The following is a 25,276-nucleotide window of genomic DNA, read 5'->3' as shown; positions in this document are numbered from 1 at the left end:
CAGTGCTTCTTAGAGCAAAAATGACCCCACTGGGGGTTCAAAGCCTTCTGCCACGTGCAGGAGCCGGTCCCCTTGTGCCCTCCGTTTTCTTCCTTGGGGATGGAGCAATTGGAAAATCTCCCCTGAAAGTGGTGAGTCTCCCATTCTGCAAACAAAAGGAGGAAAGCCTCACACAAGGACGCATTCCCTGCAGACCCCAGGCATGCGGATCGCTGTGCTGCTGCTCGAATGCCTGTCACCACACTGCTCACCATCTCACAAGACATAACATACAAATTTCCTGTGCCAGGGTGAGACTCGGTGGCCTGAGACTAGTCCTCTCCATTCCCCATCACCCATTGCCACCAATGAGGAGGTGGGCAAGCTGGTTGTCAGTGTGGGAGGTGGTGGCAGTGGGATTTACAGTGGAGTGATGAGCGTAGATCCCACAGCCAAGAGCTGCCATGGAAAAGGAGATTGCTGGCTGTGCCTTGGGGTGGCTGTGGGTGCACTGTCTATGTGTCTTGCCAGGCTTGCTTCTGGATTGCTCCACACCCTCCAGTGACCACCAGGTTTGTTTGGGGACCAGTGAGGTCTTCCAAATGCCAAGCTGCCTAGGAGACCCACCTGGACAAATAAGACCCTTTCAGATAACGCAGTTTGGAGCAAGGCATGGTGCCCAATATTCCTAGATAAGAGCCTGCTACCTCCTTCCTTGTTCTCATCCCACCGTACCTGGCAAAGAGGGGCAACCCTGGGGTAGTAGCAGGGCAAGGTCCACAGTGGCAGGTGGGATCTGGTGCTGACTTCCTGGCCCCTCCAAAAGTGTTGAATTTTGTTCCCCACACTGATGCTCTGCAGGCAAGATGCTGAAGACCAGCAACAACACCTGGTACTTGGTAGTTTATTTGCTCTAGTTCAGGTCATGCGGCTGCCTGCTGCTTTATTAAACCTTGGAAAACATCTTTCAGAGACAGCCACAATACTGAATGAACCTGGTTTCTTCACAAAACAAAAGGCCTTAAACCAAGCAAGCAAGACTGCAACAGATATCCTGGCCGCTTGACCCCAGTCAGCAGTTCAGGAGGGAGGAAGAAGCTGTGCAGGAAGATGCTGAGGGGAGACCTCATTGCTCTCTACAACTACCTGAAAGGGAGTTGTGGAGAGGAGGGTGCTGGCCTCTTCTCCCAAGTGACAGGGGACAGGACAAGGGGGAATGGCCTCAAGCTCCACCAGGGGAGGTTCAGGCTGGATATTAGGAAGAAAAATTCACGGAAAGGGTCATTGGGCACTGGCAGAGGCTGCCCAGGGAGGTGGTTGAGTCACCTTCCCTGGAGTTGTTTAAGGCACGGGTGGATGAGGGGCTGAGGGGCATGGTTTAGTGATTGATGGGAATGGTTGGACTCGATGATCCAGTGGGTCTTTTCCAACCTGATGATTCTATAATTCTATGATTCTATGCTGTGTCCTTCACAGGCAGATTGCCCAGGATCACGGGTGGCAGCAGGTCTCCTCGCATGGGGGAGTGCAGAGAGGTGTCATGGGGAGACATCAGCTGCTCCCTGGTGGGTGCAGAGTCCACCAGCTTGGCACGAGGGCTGGCACTAGGCTGGGCATGGTTGTCAAGACCCCTGGGTTCAAGAAAGCAGCACTTAGCCTTTGTGGGGTTTGTTAATAATTTGTCCATGAAAAGCTGGTGGATTGAGACAAAGGGGTGAGTTACAGCAAGGAGTCGGTAAGCTCAGTATCATCCCTTGTTCTCCCTTGGCACAGGCTCCCTGCCAGAAATGGAGAAGGTTTATGAAGCAGAGAGAAAACAAGTGTTATGGCTTTCATGAACCGATACATCTCCAGAATCTGGCTGAGTGTTAGCAGGAGGCTGAATATTGAGGCAGAGGTTTGCAGGTACCGGCCCATGGCCTGGCATTCTGAGTAGGCACCCCCAGGAACCCGAATGTTGCTATCCCTGAAGGACTTGCTCCTTTAATATATCCGCTCAGATGTATGACCACACAGGTCACTTAATGCTAGTGATGGTGTAAGCTGGTCTCCTGGCGTGTCATAGTTGTGGTGAGAGCAGTATGTGCTGAAATAGGCAGTCCTGCTTACTAAATCTGTAATTCCAGCTCTGGCTGTATTTTCATCTTTCTAATAATAAGTGCAAATATAGTAAGGATGAATCACAGGCTGCAGGCTTCAGGGCTTTTTTTCCCCCTCCTTTCTCTGTGCATTCATCATGTGGGGAAGAGGGGCTGGTGCAGAAAAGGGGCACAGACCCAGGGGAGATCCTGTCCCAAGCAACTCTAAACCCATCCCCTTGCACCTCTGCACGGTGTTGATTCTGGACAGGAGCTTGCAGTCCCTCCAGCTCTGATTGCTTCCACCGTTTCATCCCACCAGCAAAACAGTCCTGTCCAGGGACATTTCCTTTCCAGGACACTCCTGGACCATTACCAAACCAGTGGACCTGTCCCATTCCCATCTTCATCCCTGGGTTTGTACAACCCCACATCTGGATTTGCCTGCCGGGAGTTTTTTGCTTTGTTGTGAGGACCTTTTGCAAATGTTAATGCTTTCCTTGCGCTGGAGAGCTCTTTGGCTGATCTGCCAGAACACATTTCACATGCTTCTCCTAAAATTATGCCCTTTGCTTTTCCCAGCGTTCAAGCTGAAGCGGAGCCTGGTGTGCCGGCGGCGTGTGGAGAGAGCAGCTCGCTGGCTGCACTGGGCTCTGGGGGCAGCGGAGCGAGGGGTTAAGCGCTGCCCAAGTGAGCATTCGCTGGGAGGGTAGTGGGATGGGATGGGGAGAGGACTGGAGAGGTGAGAGGGCTGGGAAGTGCAAAGCCAGGGAGCTGTGGGGTGACAGCAGGGATCTATGCTAGATTTCATGCATGCACTCACTGGGGAAAGGAGAGTGGATCAGAGAATTCCTTGAAGCGAGACAGATTTCAGCACTTCCCACCTGAACTCGGGTTCAAAGTACAGCAGAATTTAGGCAGCGGCATTTTAGCTGAGTGAGGGTAGTTCTGGATTTGCGATGAATGCAAGGGGTAGGCTAAAGTTCAGCTGCTCTTAACATCTCCCAGGCCAGTGGTTTCCCTCTTGGATTCTCTCTACTGGACATGCCCATACTGGGCTGTATACATTCCCTGCGCAGCCTTTAGCCATCTCCTGCACTGCTACCACCCACTCTCCAGGCTGGGAGCAGGGACACGGGATGTGTCCACTCCTGAGCATGGGGTCTGTGCCCAGCTCTTTGTGGTGAACACCCACCATCACAAGGAGGTGGTGCTGGGGGGCCCTTTTCATAGAATCATAGAATCACCAGGTTGGAAAAGACCCACCGGATCATCGAGTCCAACCTTCCCTATCAACCACTAAACCATGTCCCTCAGGGCCTCATACACTCGTCCCTTAAACACCTCCAGGGAAGGTGACTCAACCACCTCCCTGGGCAGCCTGTTCCAGTGCCCAATGAACCTTTACGTGAAAAATTTTTTCCTGATGTCCAGCCTCAACTTCCCCTGGCGGAGCTTGAGGCCATTCCCTCTTGTCCTGTCTCTTGTCATTTGGGAGAAGAGGCCAACTCCCTGCTCTCCACAACCTCCTTTCAGGTAGACAGCAATGAGGTCGCCCCTCAGCCTCCTCCTCTCAAGGCTAAACAACCCCAGCTCTCTCAGCCGCTTCTCATTTTGCTGCTGCTTCCACAGCCATTTGACATTGGAGCTGGGATGCGGCTCGGGTGGGTAAAGGAGTGCTGGGGACAGGTCTAGCACAGCCCCTCCCTGCTCTCCAAGTCCTGCAAAGGGGTCTCAGCAGCCCCCTGGCACAATGTGCCCATGCATGGGGGCATCCCCATGCTCCCCCTGCATCCCCCCAAACCCCTCCATCTCCTACATCCCTGTATCCGCTGCATTTCCCTGTGTGTCCTGCATCCCTCACCTGTTACCACGTCCCCTACGCCCCCCTGCATCCATCTGCATCCTCCTCTACCCCAAAAATCCACCGCACCCTTCCATCCCACCACAGTCTCTATAACTTCCCACATCCCCTGCATCCCTGCATCCCCCCCAGGATACGTATGTGGGTTACAGAAAGCTTACTGTTACACACCTAAACTGTAAATGAGGACATCCAGAGCTTACCCTCCAATGGCAGGAGGGCCCCCACAAAGATCCCCGTTGGGAAAAGCTGCAGGAGGACTCATATTCACCCTCCGCAGCCAATGCCAGCAGTGAGCAACTAGTCCTGACTATGGTGCCCATGGTTAGAGCTGATTCAATACATCTTAAATGACTCATTGGGGAATAGGTTTGTTTGGTTTTTTTTTCAGTAACTCACAGTGTCACTACAGGGCACAAAGTTTGCTTCACTGAGTTTGGTTCCCCATTCCCTTGCGGAGATAAATAATTGAGGAGCTGAATAGCAAAGCAGAAACCCAGAGAGACCGTTACTGGGAATATGCTGGGAAACTTGTCACCCCAGCAGCATTTATAGATCTCATTTTGATACTAGTGATGTGAGCGGGGAGCAGAGACAAGAGGGAATTTGGCAGGAGTGGATAGAGGGGGGCAGGCTTGGGGCGCTGGGGAGGCTCTGTAGGGAGCTTGGGAGGGGTGTAAGGGGTCTCTCCTCCCCTCTCAACCCAATCTGCTGCTCCAGCACTTTCTGCCACCGTCACCTCTCCAACGGGATTGCCTAGGGTCAAAATAATGTTCTCTCTCATTTGGAATGGGAAGTGATCTCAGCATCTCCCACTGCAAATAACCCAGGACCACCATCAGGGGAGGGTGATGGTGGCCATGAGGGGCCACCGAGGGTGACTGGACATGGCTGTCCCTCTTACATCCATCCTTTGTTTCCCCTCCATAAGGGCTGTGAACCTTGGCAGACACCCCTGGGGATGCTCAGAGGTGAACCTCTTAGCCAGGAACCGCCCCCACCCTGCCAAAATATTCAAATACTTGAATTTACCACATAGACAAATTCACCAGTGCTGCGTTTATAGCATCTGCTTTAAAACTACCCCAACTTTATGAAGGAATTAACAGCCTTGTAAATTCCTGCCAAAAATACTGTTATTATCAAAGGATAAGAATTGTGGGGATTTTCTTGAGGAAGAAGATGCTTTTTTGCATGTTAACCCCACTGAAAACTCTTATTTAAATTGCCATCCTGAGCTTGGTCTCGGCCGTAGCTTTTGGCTGCAGGTGCCTTCATCCCGGAGTTTCGTCACTCTGCGAAATAAAGCTGGTGCTTCTCAAATCAGGAAAGGGGCATCCGGGTAGCGGGACTCAGTCAGATTGCAACCTCCGTAGGGAAGGAAACGAGAAAGACATCTGCATCGCTGAAAGCTTTCAGGATTGGGTGAGGGGGAAAGGATGGGGAAAACTCCTGGAAAATCCCATCTGCTCTTCCCTGCCTGCAGTCCTCCTCCCAACGTGCTTCCTGTGGCTGTCACCCAAACCCCTGTGCTTGCCCATCGATCCGGGCTCAGAATAGCTCCTGCCAGCAGCCGGCAAGCCGTGGCCGGCTGACACCAGAGTCATCGGATGAAGGGCATGGGGTGTCACCCCTGCAGCACCCCACTGCCGGTGATCGCCCTCCTCCTGCACCCATCCAGCTGTATCCCAGGCTTCCAGCACAGCCCCATGCTTCAAAAAAAAAAATGGAGAAAAAAGGGAAGTATTGTGAAGCGTGTGGAAGAGAGGAGGATGCAGTGTGGGAATGTAGCAGGATGGGCTGCCCCACGTGCCCCAGCTCCAGCACTGGTCACCTCACCATCCAGCTGACCCCTTTTGGGGGAGATCCAGAAGCAGACACCCCCATTTTTAGGGGTCTTCCACATCCCTTGACCACTTCCATAGCCCTTTGGGGAATGGCATATTAGGGCAGTCAGCATCCCAGCAGGAGAGCCCTCCATCCCTCGAAGATGTCCCTGGCAGCAGAGGGGTCGCTCCCTGTCACGATGACGCCTTGAAAGGCGTGCAGAAGCTCTCCCTGCGCAATCTGCCTGTCGCTGTTGATCACTTCAGGTGTCAGACAAGGTTTGTGTCACTTGGTGGGGATCTCCCTGCCTTGCAGGCTAGGACTGGGATGAAGAACGGATTTAAAACGACCCGACTTGCTGTGGGAAAGGGGGGAAAGTCACCCCTAAAAGCCCAGGGGAGGTGCAGGTTTGCCCTACGCCTGCCTCGGAGCCTCCTCTTGGAGCATCTCTGCAGCGGGGCCAGGCTGACATCGCAGCACCAGACTATCTTCCTCCATCAGGCTAAGCATCCTCCCCACCTTCCATGTCCCTGTGTCTGCACCTCTGGGGTGCAAGGGGGGAGGGGTGGTGGGAGGAGCAAAGGCCCAGGCACCCCGAGAGCATTTGGGGCAGCCAACAGGGGCAGATTGGGGGGGTTCCCTCGCACCCCTCACATCACCCCTAGACCCAGGTGCTCCTGCAGCCTGGCATGTAGCTCTGGAGCCAAGTGGCATAACCTCAGGGCTTGGAGAAGGAGCAGGTTGAAGTGTTTAGAAGGGTCTGGCTGCGGGGGGGCGTTCACCAGGGAAGAGAAGCTGAGGTCTTCACAGTCCCTGCCTCCCCTCTTTTGTCCCCGAGGCTGGGTTTTGGGTGCTGCCCTGCAAACCCCAGGGTGGTGGCCATGCTCTGTGGTTTCGGGGAAAACGTGGGGCTCTCCCTTCACCTCCCAAAACCAAGAGCAGCCCTTTCTGCCAGGGAAGCTGCTGCCTGCTCACCACAGCCCCTCAGGGTGGTTTTTGGCTGTCCTTTCTGTCTGTGCCCCCCTCCACCCCCTTGTTCCCCTGGGAAACTGCTTGCCGAGCGCAGCCAGCAAAGCGGGGAGCAGCGGGGGTGGCCCCAGGGGAGGCATTGGCCCACAAAGGCAGCGAGGAAAGCCCCTCACTCGGGTGGGCACCGTGCCCGCTCCCCCAGCACCCCAAAGCACCTGGAGATGCGGAGGAGAGACAGTGTCCAGTGCCACATCTCAGCATCTCGCTGCTATGCCCATGGACCAAAGTGATGCTGACACTAAGTGAAGGGAGGCTGATCGAAGCTGAGTGGTATTTTTTTCTTTTCTTCTTTTTTTTTTTTTCTTTTTCTTTTTAATCTTTCCTTAAGTGCGAACACCATCTGGCTCCCCCAACTCTGTCAGTGCTTCCAGTCCCCAGGCAGCTTCACTCTTCCTAATTACTGTCATTAGGCAGTGGGTAGCGATTAGGGAGGGATGCTGATGAGTGGCATCGCTAAGGCTGCAGTCCCTCAACAAACTCAGCAAGTGGCCAGGCGACATCTCTCCAGTCTGGGACCTTTTCCAGCTAGGGAGCTTGGCAGGTAGCAGGGTGGTTGTTTCTTTTTGGTGGAGGCTGATGGGGAAGGGTGGTGCAGGCTGGCAGGTCTGAGTCCTGTGATGTTCCCGAGGAGACCTGGTGGAGCTGGGTATGGGCTGCCTGGGGGTGTGATGGAGAGAGGAGTGATGGAGAGGTGCTCAGTGCTGCTGGGGGTGAGGGAAGGAGCAGAATCTCACTGCATCATGCTCTCCCTACGGTTGCCCCACTGCTCCTTGCCTGCTCGACCCACATGCCCAGCTACCAAGGATCGTTTCTCCTGGGCAGCCCACGGGCCACGGTGATAGGCTGCGTGGCCAGACGGAGTCAGGCCTCGCTGCCACCCTTTTATTTTTTGGTTGAAGTGGATGTGGCCACCAGCCTACCTGGCCCTCCCTGGCTCCCCTTGCTGCATTGGGGCCCTCCCCTGCAGCTCCCCTGCAGCACTGCAGCCATGCAGCCGGGCGTGCAGTGTCAGTGCCACCTCGTGGCAGGTGCCCCAGGCCTGCTGGCCTCTCTTCATCACCCGTGGTCTCCCATGGGGATCCCCCCGGGGCTCCCTTGCGTCCCTTTCCATTGGGAAGCAGGTGGTGTGGAAGGCTCTCGCGGGGCAGGACGTGGTCCGTACCCCATGAGTGGCTGGGGTTGGCCACGCAGTGAGTGTGGGGATCAAAGCCTGTCCCCAGAGATGGGTGGTCCCTGTTGGATGTTGCTTACTGGAATATTGCTTTGTGCATAGGGCATGGTTTAGTGCTTGATAGGAATGGTAGGACTCGATGATCTGGTGGGTCTTTTCCACCCTGGTGATTCTATGATTCCATGAAAACGATGCCCACCTCACCCTGCCTGCTGCAGAGTCCAGCACCCACAGCTGCCCGTGGAGGGGTAAGGCAGGTCTGTAGGGGCGCTTTGGGCTGGCGTAGCTGGGCCTGTGAGTGAGCTCCTGGTAGATGAATCTGTTGGCTAAACCAGCAATGCATGGAGAGAAGAGAAAGTGAGGGGAGGAAAGCCTAGGCAGGGAGGCTGGCAGAGGGAAGCAGAGCACTTTGGGGGCTAGGAAGCCCATGGAATTGAGAAGGTTTTTGCAGACATGCCTGGCGGCAGCAGAAGACCTTTGGCTACAGTTCCCCTAGTGCCTCCCCTCCCCACACCACCACACTCTGCTGGCTAGCTGGCTCCTTCCTCTAGGACCAGGGTAAAAACCACTCCGCCATCCCTAGGAACACCAAGGTTTCTGTCCTTTACCACTAGCATAATTTGTGGGACTTGCAGGAACTCAAATACTCCCATGACTTGTGACCACTGACCATGGGTAGATCTGTGGGTTTAAAGTGGTTAGGGAAACACCTGAAGAGTTTCCAAAGGACAGAGTTTCCAACCTGCCTTGCTTTCTAGCAGTCCTCACCGAAGTGGGAGGCTAGGTGCAGCTGGGCAAGGATTCCGATATAACAACTCAATGACAACTAGATAGTCGTTATTAAGCAGGGACTCTTTATTAGCAGCGCTGGATGCGTGGGGGAATCAAGCCTCCAAAACCACGCATCCCAAGCAAGAAAACTGTGTGTCTTTTATAGTACAGATCTGTGCATTTTTCATCACCCCACCTCCAAAAAAGGTATTCATTCCTTTCCGAAGAGTCATTAACCTATCTCCACACCGTGTTTATATGTGCAGACAGTCCGTTGGGTGGTCTGAGGACCCCCTCCTGAGACCCAAAGATGAAGACTAGAAGTAAGGGGGGGGCGCAGCCCAAATTTTGAGAAAAACAGTCCTTTTCTGCTGGTGTGGTAGTGTGGATTTCAGGCTTCCTTATCTTATCTTGCAATAAGATAAGATGCCTGTTCCTTTCACAGCTGGCCCACCTTTAGTTAAACATCCCTCCAGACACATATCAGTATGGGATATACAAGCTTAGACAATTGTTATAGATCAAGACACAAATTCAAACATTTACCATTCATCAGTTCCCCTTTAGGAAAGAAAACATATTTTGAGACATATACCACTATGAGACATACTAACTTAAAATTTGCCACTTATCAGCAGCAAGGAGGGTTTTAACCTCGGCTCCTTCCTCCTGCTCTGGGCTTTCTTCAGACTTTCCCGTCTCTCTCTCTGAAACCCCACGCCCCTGCGTCCACCTGAAGCCTGGCCCCATCAGCCTTTCTAGGCAGTTGTGTGGGCAACAGGGCGGGCGCAGGGCTGAGGAGGAAGCACAGCTCCTGCCTCGCAGGGGGAAGTGAGAAACTGCCGTGGAAAGTCAAAGACAGGCAACACCACCCTCCTCAAAAAGAACGCTTGCCCCACTCTTCATCCCATCAGCCAGCTCCGAGGGTGGCTGTGGGGAATGGAGGTGGCCGGGCTTGGCTGGACCCTGCCCACGCAAGTGGCCACATGCAGGGGACTTGCCAGGGAAGCTGGTGCAGAGGGACATTCTTCAACTTGAGGTTGTATTGTACCCCTGGGACCACCAGAGACCCCTGAAGCCAGCGGAATGGGGACCGAGAAGGTGCCTCCCCATACAGACCCCAAGCACGCACTGGCAATGGGTTCGCTTTATTCTTTAATTTTCACAAGCATCTATTACATCTCCATTCCCTCTGGAGGTAACTGCTGCCCCACCTGGCAGTCAGGCAGGCAGGACGTGGGGTAGACACCCTGCACACCATAGCAGAGAGAGGATCGGAGGGGCACTCTGCGGCTGAGGAATCCAATGTGGATTGAAATGCTGTTTCTGCAGACCACGGATATCAGTGATGGAGACACCTGGCTGAAGCTCTAGCAGAAATGAAAGCAAAAGCCCTTACCTGAGCAGTGAGAGGCGCTTTTTCAACAGGTTTGATAAGAGAGTTTCTTTTTTAAATCACCGCACCGGTTGGGGTGGGCAAGTGCATCCACAGGGCTGAGCTGCAGCAGTCAGCAAGGAACTGGGAGATGAGCCTGACAGTCCTGCTCCATTTCCTTGCTCTGCCTCCGATGAGCAGTCCTTCCAGTGCCAAAACATCCCCTGGTCTGGCTTTGGCTCATTTCCCCACTATGGACGCACAAAGGTTGCTCAAAGTCACTTCACAGGGCTGTGTGTGGAGCATGGGGATGAGGAGTTGCCCAGTTCATGCCACGGGGATACCTCTCCTGCAACAGGCAGCACAGCTGCTGCGGAAAACTGGGAGCACAGCACTGGAGCCTCCACATCTCCTGGAGCAAGCCACAGGTACCTTGAGCCCCAGAGGACAGTTGCTGGGCATGTGGACCAGCCCCTCCACCATCCTCAGTCCTGAGGCTGAGATGGAGACACATCCCGTTCTGGGCCACGAGGAGCCTCAGCCAGTTGAAGGCTCACCTCTGCCAGCATGTTGAGGTCTGGGAGATGAGTTGTGGTGAGGAATGTGATCCTTGTCACCTGTGGCAGGACCTATCATTGCCCTTATGGGTTGGGTGCTGCGAGTTCAGCTCCAGTGCCACAGCAGGGAAGAAGAGGGGTCGCCTTTCAACAGCAGCATCTGGTCCTGCAACCCTGGAGAGCAAGCTCAGGCTTGGGCAAGGGCCCACCTTCCCATCATCAGAGGGACATCCCCTCTACATAGTGCCACTGGGTGACCCTATTGTGAGCTGTGGCCCTCGGTGGCCAACTGGCACTTGGTGGCAGTGCTCCCACACCTTGCTTGGCCACCTCTGCTCAGTCCCCGAAGCCTTCTGGGCAAGGAGGCCACCTCACCCAAGGAAGAGCTCACCTGGTCTGCTACCAAGATGGCTATTCATGCAAATAACACCCTCCTAGGCATTCCTAATTGTCTAACCACTTCTCTGGAGCCAGCTGGGTTTCTCACCTGAGCTGTTGGCTGGGCTTTGTTCAGCCAGGAGGATCAGCTGCTGTAATTACTTGGGAACAGCAATCCTGCACTAATGAGTTCATATTTGAAGTAGAGCCTGTCCTGTGCAGTAAAGCCATTCATGGGCGGGTGAGCAAGATCATCTACAGAGAGATGCCTTGGACCAGCACTGCCGGCCAGCTCTGGCACACAGGCAAAGCCTTGAAGACACTCACATAAATTAAGTCATCACGCCTACGCTCGCATCACTCCCTGCCTGGTTTTACGTGGCATGGAAACATCCATCACTGGGAGCCCTGTCATTCCAAGTGACACACGGTATTTCTGCAGCCACAGTGAGCTGAAGTGACGGTTGTCTGGGGCCGTAAGGACAAGCTCACGGAGCTCCTCTAGACCAGCAGTCTCCATTGCCTGCCCCTGGTCTTTCCTGGCTTCAATGATTGCAGGTTAGAGCAAAGGCAGATTCTACCCCTTCTTTCCTCCCTCACTCCCTGTGTGGGAAGACAGACTTGTTTCCCATCCCTGGGGTACCCGGCTGTGGAGGTAACCAACGGATGCCAGCCACAACATGAGAGTGCCCAGAGGGAGGAGAAACCTGGATACTGTGGCGTGCAGAAGACAGCTGGGGGCAGGACGATGCATGGAGCAGATGCTGACTGTGCCTTGCTCCATATGGCCCCAAGCCTCCTTTTATTGAGGTCAGTGGCAAAAACTGAGCTAATGGCAGTGGTGTGGAATTTGCTGCTAATGTAACTTCTTGCTTTTGTCTTCATCTGCCTTTTCCCCACCTCTTTCTGCTATTCCAGCCCCATGTCCCCAAGAGTTGCCCATGCAGCAGCAAACCTGGCACAAACAGCAGCCTCCCAAATGCACAGCAGCCCCTGCCACGCTCTGTCCTCACCGGCTGCGTCTCCTCTGCCTTGTCCCCATGGCACGGCTGTGACAGTTGTCGGCAGTTCAGTGTGATTCAGTGTGATCCACTCCGGCTTCTTCCAGCGCTTACAGGCATAACGTGGGTTTCAGTGCAAACGGGAAAGTGGAAAAGGGCAGTGGTCCTCGAAGGCTGACGCTGCTCAAGACAGAACCCAGCCCTCAGACAGTTCACGTCCACGCAAGGCTTTGCCCACCCAGGGGACAGGCTCTAATCCGCAGGGAGCAGCCTGAGTGTTCCAGTGCCGTTCCCCTCGTCCTCAGGCTCTCTCCTCAGTGGCGCAGTTCTGGGTGGTTTTGGTGGTGACCAGGGCTGTGGCCCCCAGCTCGGTGGCAGGCAGCGGGAAGCTGTGGTTGTGATCCTCGTGCCGGGGGTACACAGCAGAGAGCAGGATGATGTCACCATCGGCATCGCCTTGGCAGCACACCCTCCGCTTCGCCCCAGCTTTCCCTGGTGGCCCTGGCATCTTCAGGCCTCCGTTCAGATGCAGGCATGAGGCAGGGGCCAGGGCGACATCTGCCTCCAGCGTGGCACAGTCCTGACAGCCTGGGCTGGGCAAGGGGCTTGTGGTGTCCACGTTTGCTGGGAGGAGACAAGAAAAAGGGGTTACAGAGCTCACAGAGTTGGTCCGGGTGGGTCGAGGGAGAGGGTCCCGTGGAACACACGGTGGGGAAGATGAGGCTGGAGCAAGAGGAGCCTCCAAGGTCTGCACCTCTTCTGCTGCAGAGCTCCTCCTGCTTAAGACCAGAGGGTTCTTTTCCCCTTAAAAACAGTAGGAGAAGGTGGAAACTCACACTTGCACTTCGAGCCCTCTTGCTAAACCCTGCCAAGAGGCAGAGCAGCCCGGCCCTTGGTGGTTCACCCTCCCTGACCGCCTCCCACTTAAAAATAGACTTGTTTACACGCTACGAACGCAGCAGGCGCGTGCCACCAGCCCTAAGCTTCCTGCAACGTTCCATGCATCCAGTGCTGCAGCAGTGGGCTTCCCACGGTGCAGACCAGGGGACAGGGACCACGGCACATGGCAGGGGAGTGTCCGGGGAGTGCTTCTGATGCTCTCCATCATGGCCAGACCTCTCTTGCCACTGGATTTCTCTTTCGTTCTTGGTATTTTTCCCGCGTTTGTGCGTCATGGGCTGCTGCAACTGCACTTGGTTTAGTGGAAAAGCCCCAGGTAATGTCCCCTCTGGTCTGAGTCACCCGGCCAGCACTGCCAGTGGTGTATGGACAAGCTGCGGCAGGAGGACCCTGACACCCCACAAGGGCGCTCACCCAGGAGGGGGGTCAGCGGTAGGTGCTAGAAACCCTTGAGGCAGCCCTACATGGGGGTCGTGGGGAGCTGAACCCCCGGTCCAGGGATGGGGCGTGGTGAAGCCAGGTGAGACCGTTTCTGAGAAGAGTGGACAGGGTTTAGTCAGCGCTAGTGTGGGGATCCCTGGGGGAGGAAACAGCCGCCTGGCCTCCTGCCGACACCCCAACAAGACAGGCCATCCTGGGGCACTATAGCATCATCCCCCTGGAAATACCCCGCCAGGAAAGGCTCAGCCCCTTCCCTCACATGCCAGCCCTATTCTGGATGCCTTTGGGGACAATATTGTGTGGTCCTCCATAGCCCTGCCAATGGGGCTGGCCCTGACACGGTTGAGGCTTTTGGAGCACACGTGGGAGTGCTGGGCACTCCAAATGGAAATGTGAGGCTGGATGGTCAACACAGGATGCCCACTCGCAGCACTGTGGGGAGAAACTCCCTCTGGAGCCACCCCTAGTCGTCCAGCACTGCCACCACAACCCCTGCTCCATCCATGGTCCTCTGGATACTTGGACAGAAGAACAGGCAAGTTGCCAGAGCTCTGCATGTGCGCACCATGGAGACAGCGCCAGAGGATCCTTTAAGCAAACGAAGGCACAGGGAGGCTTGGCAAAGGAAGGGACAGTTCAGTAGGGTCACACTGGGAGCCAGGGGCAGGTGCAGGTTCCCAGGGGACATAGGACATTGTCACTCCGGGCAATTGAGCTGCCTGGAATGCAGAGTGACCATGGAGCCCATGTCTACGTAAAGAAGTTGACCTTGACAAGAATATGCCTTGGAGGAGCTGGTAGCAAGTGATGTCATCTGCCCTGGGAGCCTTGGGATCATAAAATCATAGAACCATAGAATCACCAGGTTGGAAAAGACCCACTGGATCATCAAGTCCAACCATTCCTATCAATTACTAAACCATGTCCCTCAGCACCTCATCCACCCGTCCCTTAAACACCTCCAGGGAAGGTGAAACAACCACCTCCCTGGGCAGCCTCTGCTAGTGCCCAATGACCCTTTCCATGAAAATGTTTTTCCTAATGTCCAACCTGAACCTCCCCTGGCGGAGCTTGAGGCCATTCCCTCTTGTCCTGTCCCCTGTCACTTGGGAGAAGAGGCCAGCTCCCTTCTCTCCACAACCTCCGTTCAGGTAGTTAGAGAGAACAATGAGGTCTCCTCTCAGCCTCCTCTTCTCCAGGCTAAACAACCCCAGCTCCCTCAGCTGCTCCTCGTAAGACTTGTTGCTGTGATGCAGAGAGCACGAGGTCCCTACCTTCAGCTTCTTGGTCCACCACCTTGCTCTTCCTCCTCTTCTTGCCCACCTTGCAGGCCATGAAGCCCCAAAGGGCAGCCAGAACCAGGATGATCCCCATCACTGTCAGGACTCCGAAGATCAGGAAGTTTCTGGGCAAGTCCACTGTGGACAGAGTGGGCATCAGGGCGGAGGTGGGTGCCACACGGGCGGGCTCTGCTGTGGGGCGAGATGCCATCAGAGTCAAGAGCAGGAGAGCTGGCATGAGGCAGCAGCCTCACCCGCCCCTCTGTCCAGCCTTAGTGCTGCAGTGGTGGGGAAGGAGAGTGGCTCTTCCCTACTACCCATCCACCACCCACAACAAAACCATCCTCCTGCCTGGCAGGACCCTCATCCCACCCACTGCCATTCCCACCTGGTGGGAGATGAGGGCTTCCTGCTCTTCCCACGGTCACTCCCGAGGCCGACTGTGACTACCATGCTGGGCTGTATCATCCCTCTTCTCACACAGCATTCCCCTCACTGGAACTGGCCGCCCGCTTCCTCCCTTCTGCTCCTTCAGGGCTCCATCCCCAATCACCAACTCTGTTGCCATCTGCAGCAGAAGCTCCCTTCCACCTGCCCGCCCCTAGGGTGCCCCCAGCCCCACGGAGCTTGGTCCCTGGCCACCCTCATCCTCTTACTTGTGTTGTCTTTGAACAACGCAGAGCACTCAACGCAGGACTTGGTCAGGGTGTCAAAGCACTGGGAGGAAAGGCAGGAGGAGGCAGCGTCGGCTTTTCCTGACAAGGACATGGTGGAGTGGGAGCGAGACCCCTGCTCCCGCATGGCGCGGTGGCAAAGAGGCCACCGGAGTGTGAAATCGCAGCGCCCCGGGGCCCGTGGCAGAGGGAGATACAGTCTGTCAAGCTGCGTTGTTTCCCTTGGGGCTTGCGATTGCTGCGCTTGCCCTGGGGCGGATCTTCACCAGGGAGGTGGAGATCCAACACTCAAGCCTTACCCCTGCCTGGCCATGCAACCCTCAAACTACCCATGTCCTTCAAAATAAGCCTCCAAAATCCCTACCACCCCCAGCGCACCCCAGCTGTGCAGCACCTTGTGCCCAGCGGCATGGTGCCCAAGCTCAATAGTGTCACCTCCTCAGCCCTCACCCTTTCTCGGCCCACCTGTATATTTTCCCCTGCCTGGATGTATCCCCTAGTGCACACTCTCCCTCACCAGCTGGTGAAAAGCTCCTCCAGCATCCTCCAGTGCCTACAGGAGGCTTTCCTCTGCTCAGATCTCTACAAGACCCCGTCCCAGGGCCAAAAATCCAGCTTGGATGGAAAATGCAGAAAAAGAACGGAAAAGAAAAGAGTGCAAGGACGCCAAGATTTCCCCTTTTGAAAGCTCCCGCTGCCCCTAGGACGTGGCTTGTTAGCGACGGCTGTGCAGGCAGGCCAAGTGATTCGTGTTCTCCATCCCTACTAATGATGGTGCCCTCCATCACCTTGATCTCCATCTCAGACCTAGACCTGTTGCAAGGAGCCTCCCAGATCTTTGTGTCTCGTTCTCTGGGGTTTAGATCTGGGTCTGCTCAGTAAGTGCCCGGGCATGGGCAAAGCATGTCACATGAAGCAAGTCTGGTCCCCAAACCCTTAGAAGGGACTAAACAGATCCTTGTTTGTTGTAGCTGTTCCTGATCATGAGCAGGAGAAACCTGCTACCAGTACCCACGTGTCAAAGCCTGATATCAGAGATCTGAAGTGGAAAAGTGATGGATTTCAGGGCTGCAGGAGGCTCTTCTTTGTTATTACCAAACAAAGGTCACATCCCCTTTTCCTACATCGTTTAGGAAAGAAAAGGACCAGCCACTTGCTCTCAGCTGAAGGAGGCACCTGGAGTCCCAGCCTTGCAGCAGCTATGGCCTCCAGGTTCTCGCTAGTGAGATATCTACCACTTGCTGTCCTGCACTGAGGCTGGGAGGTGAGGAGGAGAAAAGCCAAAGGATACTCTGACTTGAGGTGACAGGCGTCCCTGCTGGGCAGCAGAGCTAACCTGAGCTCAGCAGAGGGCTTGGTCCCTGGATGTGCCTGCCCCTCTCCAATGTTTTCTGGGCTAGCTGAGCTCACAGCCTTCGCACCCCACCCCCTGAAGCCCTGGGTGAGCATCAATCAGCTCCCTGTGCTGGGACACAGACCACGCGTGGCTCTCCAGCACCCCACGTCCCACAGGGCTGCCCCACGGTGTGGCCCTCCTGGCCCCCAAGCCGCATCTCCCTGCCTGCCACCAGCATCCCCAGAGGGTGTCTTACACCAGGGCAGTGCTGAAGCAGCCCCAACACCATCTCGGCACCCCCCTGCCAGGTGCCACAGGGCTCCAGGCGAGTGAAAGTCCTGACCAAAACTCGTCACTGCCCACTGGTCCCACGCCTGCTGTGATTTCACTTCTCTTTCCAGCCGGCGTGCCCAGCCACTCTCTTCTTTGCCCCTCACATACATGCGCACGTGCCTGCTTGCCGGGGAGCACCCTGCTTGGCTGCACTGTGCCAGCAGGGATGGCTGTGCCAAACCCAGGGACCTACGTGCTCCTCCAAGGAGCTGTGAGAGCCTGGCTGCCATTCCTGTGCCTGTGACTCAATTTATCTTCCTTCTGTCTGAGTCAAAGCAAAACTCCCCGAGTGAGCAGGGGCACACCAGGCATTTCCCTCTCTCGGTGCAGCCCTGAACTCCGAATCCACAAGCAGCACGGCCAACTTGGCACCCTCTGCTACGATGCTTGCGCTGAACAGGCTGCGCTCGCCCAGTGCAGGAATCGGCTGGGGGAGTTGGCTGCGTGGAAGGACAATTCTCTGTATCACACCTCTCTTGTGCCCCAGGTGAGGAGCAGGGCTGCGGAGCAGGCAAGGGAGCAAGTGGGGTGGGTGTCCAGCAGCACGGTGCACAAGGAGCAGCTCTGGCCTTGTGTGGAAAGCTATTATGTAGTGCCATGACCAGCAGCAAGGAGGGTTGAGGAGACAGGAGAAAAGCCCAGGCTTGCTCCAGTCCACATCTGAGCTCCACAGTGGAGAGCTCCGGGTAGAAAAGGGCACCTGGAGCCCTTGCCGTTCCCAGTAGGCAGTTCATAGAAGTGCAATGGTAGGGACTAGGGAGCAGAAAACATCACAGAATCACAGAATCACAGAACCACAGAATCACCAGGTTGGAAAGGACCCACTGGATCATCGAGTCCAACCATCCTTGCAGGCTGGTGAGGCTGGAGCTGTGCATTGGAGGAGGAGGATCCCCCAAAACAGCCAGGACTCTGTCAGGGTGCCTGCCCTTGAAACAGCTCCCTGCTCCAAAGGCTTTGCTGTTCCTCTTGCCCTGGGATGTTTCCTCCTGCTGGTCTCTTTTTACCAAAGGGGGATGGTCCTCCATCATACCCTTCTTGTCCTCTCCTCAAGATCCCCACACTGTGCTTCCCTCGTGTCAGTGGTCTTGCAGGGCCCCCAGCCCCTCTTCCCATGGGTCCTGCTGTAGCATCATCATCCCATCAGCCTCCCTCACTTCTCCGTGCTTGGCTTAATACACGGAGGGAAATGAGTCCTGACGTCTGCTCTACCGTGCTTGCAGATTAACTCCGTGACCCCTCCAGTCAAATACGTGCACTGGGGAAAGCCCAAACCAAGGTACCTACATGTTGCTTTTGACATGGAGGGCGAGATCTGTAATAGAGCTCAGGAGCTGATGGCTCTTGTTTCGGTACCTGGAATGAAACCCTGAAGCTGCAACTGCATGGCAGGAAGCCCAGGGACCGCAGCCGTAATGTCCTCTGGCAAAAAAAGTGCTCCCAGGTCCTGTTACATGGAAGGACGAGGCAGCAACATCCCTGCTATTGATCGCACCCTATTTCCTCCCATTTTCTGAGGCCTCTATTCCCCTCTATGGCTCTTCCGTGCTCCCTTCCCGGCCTGTCCGCCTCCTCCTGTGCTCAGAAAATGTTTGAATTCACACATTATAACGCTTACTCATGGAGAAAATCACCACTGACTTCCCCAGCGGCACTCGCACGTGTTCCCACTCACCACTGTGGTCCCGGCTGCCCATCTGACTCTGGGCATCAGCCACCCCCTGCTTCGTCTCCCCCATCTTTGCCTCTCCTACCCTTTGTAAAACAGCAGCTGATTGGTTTTGGAGAAGCAAAAGTTAAAGCTTGGTGAGTAGTTTGAACTGTTTGCATCTAAGAGCTGAATACGCTTGATAATAGCATAAATGCATAATTAAAGAGCAGAAAAAATGACTCACTGGATAAGGAAATGCGCTTTTCTTATCTCCTCTGCAGAGAAACGAAAGCCCCAGGAGCCTGGGACTCCAGCTAACTAAGTGCTTTTATTAAACAAATAAACCAGCAGAGATATTAAACGAGCTATTTAAAAATTATATCTTAATCCTGGAGCCAGAGAGCTTGATCTCCAGTGCCATTCGCTCCAACCGTGCACTGGGAGGGCTGGCTTCAGCCGAGGTCAGCTGCTGGGATCCCCAGAGGGGACAGGGCAGTGCCAGTGGTGCCAGGGGGATTGGGGAGGGACTGCGGCGTCCTGTGAGTGCTCGTGTGCACATGAGTGACTGGACTTGAGTAAGCGGTTCCTCCGGTGTCAGGGGTGGGTGAAGTGACTCACATGTGTGCTTGCAGAACCACTCATAGCAGAAAATATCCACCGAAAGTTCACCTTGTACCCGTGTGCACCGGAAACCCAAGGGCTTGTCAATCAGAGAAGCTGCAAGGTGTTTATCAAGCAGACTCAGTAACCTTGGGAAAAACCTCTGACAGGAAGCACCCAACACCCTGGGAATGCTTTGACAGAGCCTGATCAGGTGCCACTAGATGGTTTTGGTTGGAGCCAACCCCCAGAGCATTTTTGGCTCCTCACCCCAAAGCTCCTTCCCAGCACCCCTTCCTGAAAGGTCCCACTACAGCTCTTGGGAGCTAGTTTCTCAAGGCTCCAGCACAAACCTCGTCCTTGGGATCAGCCGGGATGCTCACTTCACTCAAAGCCAGCCAGACTTAGGGACAAAATCTGGGAAGATTTTAAGAATAAGGTGGGAAAATGAAGGCTTACATAGATTAACCAACACATGGATAAACCCAGACTCCTCCATAGGTGCTTCTGCTTCTTAACAAGGAATTTTGTGGCACTGCTCAGCCACCTGTACCAGGAGTTTGGTGCTGGGCTGAACCTAGTTTGCCTCCTCCCTTGTTTAAAAGCACTTGGAGCTGTGCTCATCCATGAGGTTAAGGAAAAATGAGGAGGTGTTCTTGGCTCCCTCTGCAAAGGCACTAGGATCCCTCCAGGGGTGATGCCGAGCACCTACATTAGGCTTCTGTGGTGGACTGTCCTTTTGAAGACTCCTTGAGGGCTGTAGAGAGAGGGTGGTGGGTCACCCTGCCTGGACTCACACTTTCTCTGCCCCATTCCTCCTCCCTGCTCCAGAGAGCCCGAGAGGGACACAGCAGCACCGAGAACATGGGAGAACCTAGTGCCTCCCCTAGTGCTTCACCTGTGGCTGCTTATAGGGAGCACTCACATGCGGGGTCAGGCAGCACCTCCAGCACCGAAACAGAAACCAGTGGCTGAGAGCGATGCGCTACCACACTACAAACCTCTGAGCAGGTGGGTTCAGCCACTTTCAGCATGTGTGCCCCAGGCTGAGGACAGAAATCTCCCCAGCACTCGCCATGGGGAGCCCCACTGCTGCACTCTTGGGGCACGAATCTCCAGCAGAGCCAAAACCAAAGCCCTGAAGGCAAGGTGCTGTGCTCTTTTGAGCTCCCCCCTCTTTGCAATGTGCTCTGGCAGCAAGGGACAGGAAGCCACTTTGGTTGGCCTGGAAGTTAAAACTAAACTTAGCAGCCCCGATTGCATTTTGCATAGCACTTTGTTATAATGAACTGCTGGCAGGTGAGCTGCAGCTCCAGCTCATGCCTGGGAATGGTTTGGTGAATACATTTGAATGAGAAGACAGCTTGAGAAAGTATGAAGGTTCTTGCAAGTGATTCCAATGCAGAAGAAATTATGTTTATCTGAAACACTCAATTGTCACTATTTTACTCTGCTGCCTGCTGTACAACCCCTACCCAAGTAACACCCCACCGCATCCCCAAACTGCAGCCCAGCCCCGCTACGGCTGCTCCACGGTCACACTCCTCAGCAGTGGCCGTGGGAGCCATCCTAATGGAGACGCTCAAACCCAGCGGCGTGCCTGGGTAAGTTAAAGCAAAGCTCAAACGGGGAATAGAATGCACCAAAAAAAGCCTCCAAAACTCCTGTGGCACCTGCAGATTGCAGCAGTTTAAGCAGGATTAAGGGTACAGGAACCTGCTTGGTTTCCAGCATTAAGCACAGCTCCAGAAAGGAGTCGCTGAGCTGGCTTTTCCAGCTGCCCTGCAACCTCCCACCACCACGTTGCACAGGTAGTGGCGGTAGGTGCAAGGCCAGACTTCCTCACGCCCACTGCCAGGAAGCTCCGACCGGACGATGCCCTGCAAGCAGCTGAGCGGAGGGAGTACAGGGATTTTGGCTGTAGGCTGCTTGGCCGGTCCGATGCCAAACTCAAGCTGGTTGCAGCCCCAGAATGCTGAGAGGGATTGGAGTGCTGCAGGAGGGACGAGTGGCACGTGTTAGGACATGAGTGCAGCCCCAATCCAGGATGAGAAGCAAGGAAGCACGTTTCTGCTGAGCCGAAGCAGGCCCCGCAGCCGGCCAGCTGCCTCCGGCAGCAAGCTCGTCACTGCCACGCTGTCGACTGCGAGGCTCCAGCTGACAGCCTCCCCTCTCCTCCCTCTCCAGCTGGAGCACCGGACTGTGTTTCATTAGTCTACGGTAGCATCGCCGCGCTTACCAGTCCCTCCACACCACTCCCCAGCTTCTCATGGACCTTCTCACGGACATTCTCATGGAATGGAGATACTGGGTGTGTGTGAACGGTACTGCTGAGGCAGGCAGACATAATCCTCCCTTTCCTCATTTCCCATCTCAGCGAGAGCATCCATAGGAGACATCCACCATGGAAACTGCCTGTCCACCCCCAGGAAAAAAACTCCTGGCCAGCACAATCCCCTGGCTCACACTCCCTTCCGCACCACAGCCACAGTGCTGTGGAGGGCTGGACCACCAGAGGATGCAGGCAACATTCCAAGGGACTGTGCAGCAATGTATGATCTCCCATCACCCATCCTAAAAACACACATTAAAGGCTGAGGGCAGGAACAGCTTTATACCCCCTAATAATCTTGTCTTTAAGCTAGATAACTAGGATTGCAAATCCCTGGTGATAATCACAGACACCATGCCTGCAAGCTTTCCCCCAGACCATTCATTTGGCTTGATGATGCTTTAAAGAGACATCTAATGAGGATAATCTGATTCAAATCCCCTCTGCTTTTGGGCATTCAGTCCCCCTCAAACTCCTTCTTCCTCCACGACTGTCTTTATTTCCCCTTCTCGTATGAATCACTCTGGGGTTTCCTTTGCTTTTTGCATTACTATTTTGATTCTTTGATATGACCATTGCAATCAAGATATTTCTCCCTTTAGAACCTAATTAGCATGAAATCAGACTTGCTTTTTACTCCTAGCCTTGTAATAGGATGCTGGCCTATGCTTCAGCTCTCACTTTGGGTGCAGGGAACATTGCAGCCTGGTTAAAAAATTCCCTCTTTACCTGATTCAATCAGAACCACTTACGGGAGATCCGCACACGTTTCAAGCTTGGCAAGAGAGTTAAGCTTTGGGAAAGGGGGAAGGTCTCAATCACACTCAGCTTTCAGCGCAGAGCAGATGGTGAACATACCAACTATATAATTTATAGGACACCATCACTATGTATTAGTCCCATGCAGTGGCTGAGCTCAGCTAAGCCACGGCTCATGCACACGCAGAGGGGACTTGTGGCGGTGAGGCTCCACAGGCAAACTGGGCAAGACGGGAGAGCCAGGTTCTGGAGAAATCACACACTTCATGTTTCATCTCCTTCATAACACAGAGCAGAGGATGTGGTGCAGCAGCCGTCACCCCAGAGGGGTTTTCTCTTCCCTCCAGACCAAGCAAACACTTCCCAGCCCAAAAAATGGTGTTCGAACTAGGTCAGTGTTATGCAAAATCTGTGCACAAGCAAGTCCCCTTCCCTTCCCCGGGAGCAGCTTACAGGCAGCATGATGGATGCAGGGCAGCCCAAGGCCAGGTGTTGGTCTTTGTTTGCACCTCTTCAGGGTCGCTGTGCTGGCACAGACTAGTGTGCCCCTCAGCACCTCATCCACCCATCCCTTAAACACCTCCAGGCATGATGACTCAATCACCTCCCTGGGCAGCCTGGTCCAGTGCCCAGTGACCCTTTCTGTGAAAAATATTTTCCTAATGTCCAATCTGAACCTCCCCTGATGCAGCTTGAGGCCATTCCCCCTTGTCCTGTCCCCTGTCACTTGGGAGAAGAGGCCAGCTCCCTCCTCTCCACAACCTCCTTTCAGGTAGTTGTAGAGAGCAATGAGGTCTCCCCTCAGCCTCCTCTTCTCCAGGCTAAACAACCCCAGCTCCCTCAGCCGCTCCTCATAAGGCTTGTTCTCCAGCCCACCGCTCAGCACAGCCAAGCAGCGATGCTGGGGAGGCATGAAGGGCCCATAGGTGAAGATGGAGAATTGCTCAGGATGGCCAACTCAGGTTGTAGCAAAGGAGCAACAGGACAGAAAAGATTATAAGGGAATACCGTGTAGTAAAAACACCCCCTTCAGAGCAAGGTGAAGGCAGCTCCAGCCCCATCTCTAAACTAGCAGAACTTTCAGCCCTCTGCCTGTCTAGAAAGAAGCCGTGGAGACAAGTATGTGAGACCGAGCCTTTACAGGTGCCCTGTGTGCAGGCACAGAGCAATGCTGCACTGTTCCAGGGCTTCCCCAATGCCTTTGATCCTCTGCTACTCAGCCTAACAGCACGAGGCACTGAGTCACCCCTCGGTTCCACAGGGGAATGAGGAATAATTAGATGACGCTGGCATATTGCTTTGAAGAGAGGTGTTCCACTGCAGCACAAGCTACAGGTTGTTAACGCACCGAGCGGAGTTAAACACAGCCCTAGCTTCACATCTGTCATCTCTGGGAGAGCAAGTAAAGGAAACGTAGCATTGAAAGAGGGGGAAAAGAAATGTGAGGGGGAAAATGAATGTTCACACTGGGGCGGATGCCAACACTGCCATCAAACCTAGGAGAGCAGCCAGCACAGAGGTTCAGGAGAGCTTTGAGCTGACCAGTGCAGACAGTAATAGTGCCTCAAGGACTGTTAATTTTCAGAAGACAAACAAGGTGTTTCACCAGCACAGGCGTTACGACAAAATAGCCAGCAGGGCAGGATTAAGGCAGCCCCATCACAGCACCGTTACCCCATCACGGCAGGATAGGCACAGGGTGGGAAGGCAGGAAAGGAACATATTCCATGCTGCTAGAAAATGGGCAAAGCCTTCTTAGTGTGTTTAACGCTAGCTGGGCTTTTTAGGTTTCTCCAAGAGCTCAGCAGTGTGCCTCCCCCTTGGTCCTGCACGCAGACCACTCTAGAGCATGGGTGCTTCAGCCAGCCTGGGCACAGCTCGTAGTGTGGAGAGGGTGGCAAGATCTGAAGGACAGAACGGCCTCTGTGCACTGGGACCAGGTTTCCCAAGGGGAGGTGGCCTCTCCTCTCTTCATTTTTGTCCTCACCCCACCTCGGAGCTCCTTCCCACGACGCACAGAGTCCACAGGGCTCTCGCGGCCAGCCCGCAGCTGCACCTGGGCCAGCAGCGAGGAGGCAGCTTCTGCGTATGTAAAGCACGGGTTCTCTGTCACACCCCACTGACTTCCCTCAGCAAAGGAGGTGGTGGGGCAGAGGGACGGACACAGCAGCTTTCCTGGATCCTCCAAGAACGCCCCAGCACACACCGAGCTCGGGGCAGAATGAGGGACGTCAGCGTCGCGGCACGTGTCAGCTCCGGCAAGAAGGAGCCCGTGGCAAGGGAAACGTGACCCAGCACGGGCTGGGAGCCCACGCTGCTCAGCTACCGAGTAGTCTGAGCAAGTCACATCACTCTCGAGTCCCCTGTGACCAACCTCTCGTGCGTGCTGGTTCTTCACAGCCAAGACAGTCCATCCTGCACAGTGCTAACCCGAGGGGATGCCATCCTGCCTAGCGTTGCCGCGCCCTATTAATATTTAACAGCAAGGAAGAGATCCAGAGACTTTGATTTCTCCCATCGGCCAATTCAAGGATGATTGAACTGCACGGGGAATTTCAGTGTTTTGTTCCAGTTCACAACAAAAACCCAACTGCACCACAACGCCCAGTGAGAAGGATCGCAGCCCAGTTTCAGGCAGCGTCCCTGCAGCAGAGGCAGGTGGGTAAGCGCCACGAGACACGGCCGATCTCAGGAGCTGCCCAGCAAGCAGGTCCCACCAAACCCTCCTCCCCCAGAACTTAGGTTAAAAAAAAAAAAAAAAAAGTAAATAAGCAATCAAACCCTGCTAATTAGGAAAACATGGCTCCTTCTGAATGTTTCTACCCAATGCCAGATCTGTGACCCCCACACAACGTCGGTTTGCCCTTATCACACCACTCCAGCAGAGGCAGTTCCTGCGGCAGAGGCACAATGAATTTTAATACACGCACCCAGGGTCGT

The 25,276-nt window shown here is 54.7% G+C and overlaps 1 protein-coding gene across 1 annotated transcript; it reads right to left on the bottom strand.

Moving 5' to 3' along the window:
* Nucleotides 1–8,787: 8,787 nt before the first annotated feature.
* TNFRSF13C (TNF receptor superfamily member 13C) lies at nt 8,788–15,565 on the bottom strand. The gene is made up of 3 exons (XM_069854391.1): nt 15,308–15,565; nt 14,646–14,843; nt 8,788–12,654 (listed from the first exon to the last, which is right to left on the bottom strand). Exons 1-3 carry the CDS (start codon nt 15,450–15,452, stop codon nt 12,332–12,334), a joined length of 666 nt encoding a protein of 221 aa, XP_069710492.1. The 5' UTR covers nt 15,453–15,565; the 3' UTR covers nt 8,788–12,331.
* Between the last annotated feature and the right edge of the window lie 9,711 nt (nt 15,566–25,276).

This window comes from Phaenicophaeus curvirostris, chromosome 1 (genome assembly GCF_032191515.1).
Source record: "Phaenicophaeus curvirostris isolate KB17595 chromosome 1, BPBGC_Pcur_1.0, whole genome shotgun sequence".
Lineage (NCBI taxonomy): Eukaryota > Metazoa > Chordata > Aves > Cuculiformes > Cuculidae > Phaenicophaeus > Phaenicophaeus curvirostris.
Note: the sequence above shows the minus strand (reverse complement) of the source record. Positions and strands in the feature narration are given on the sequence as shown.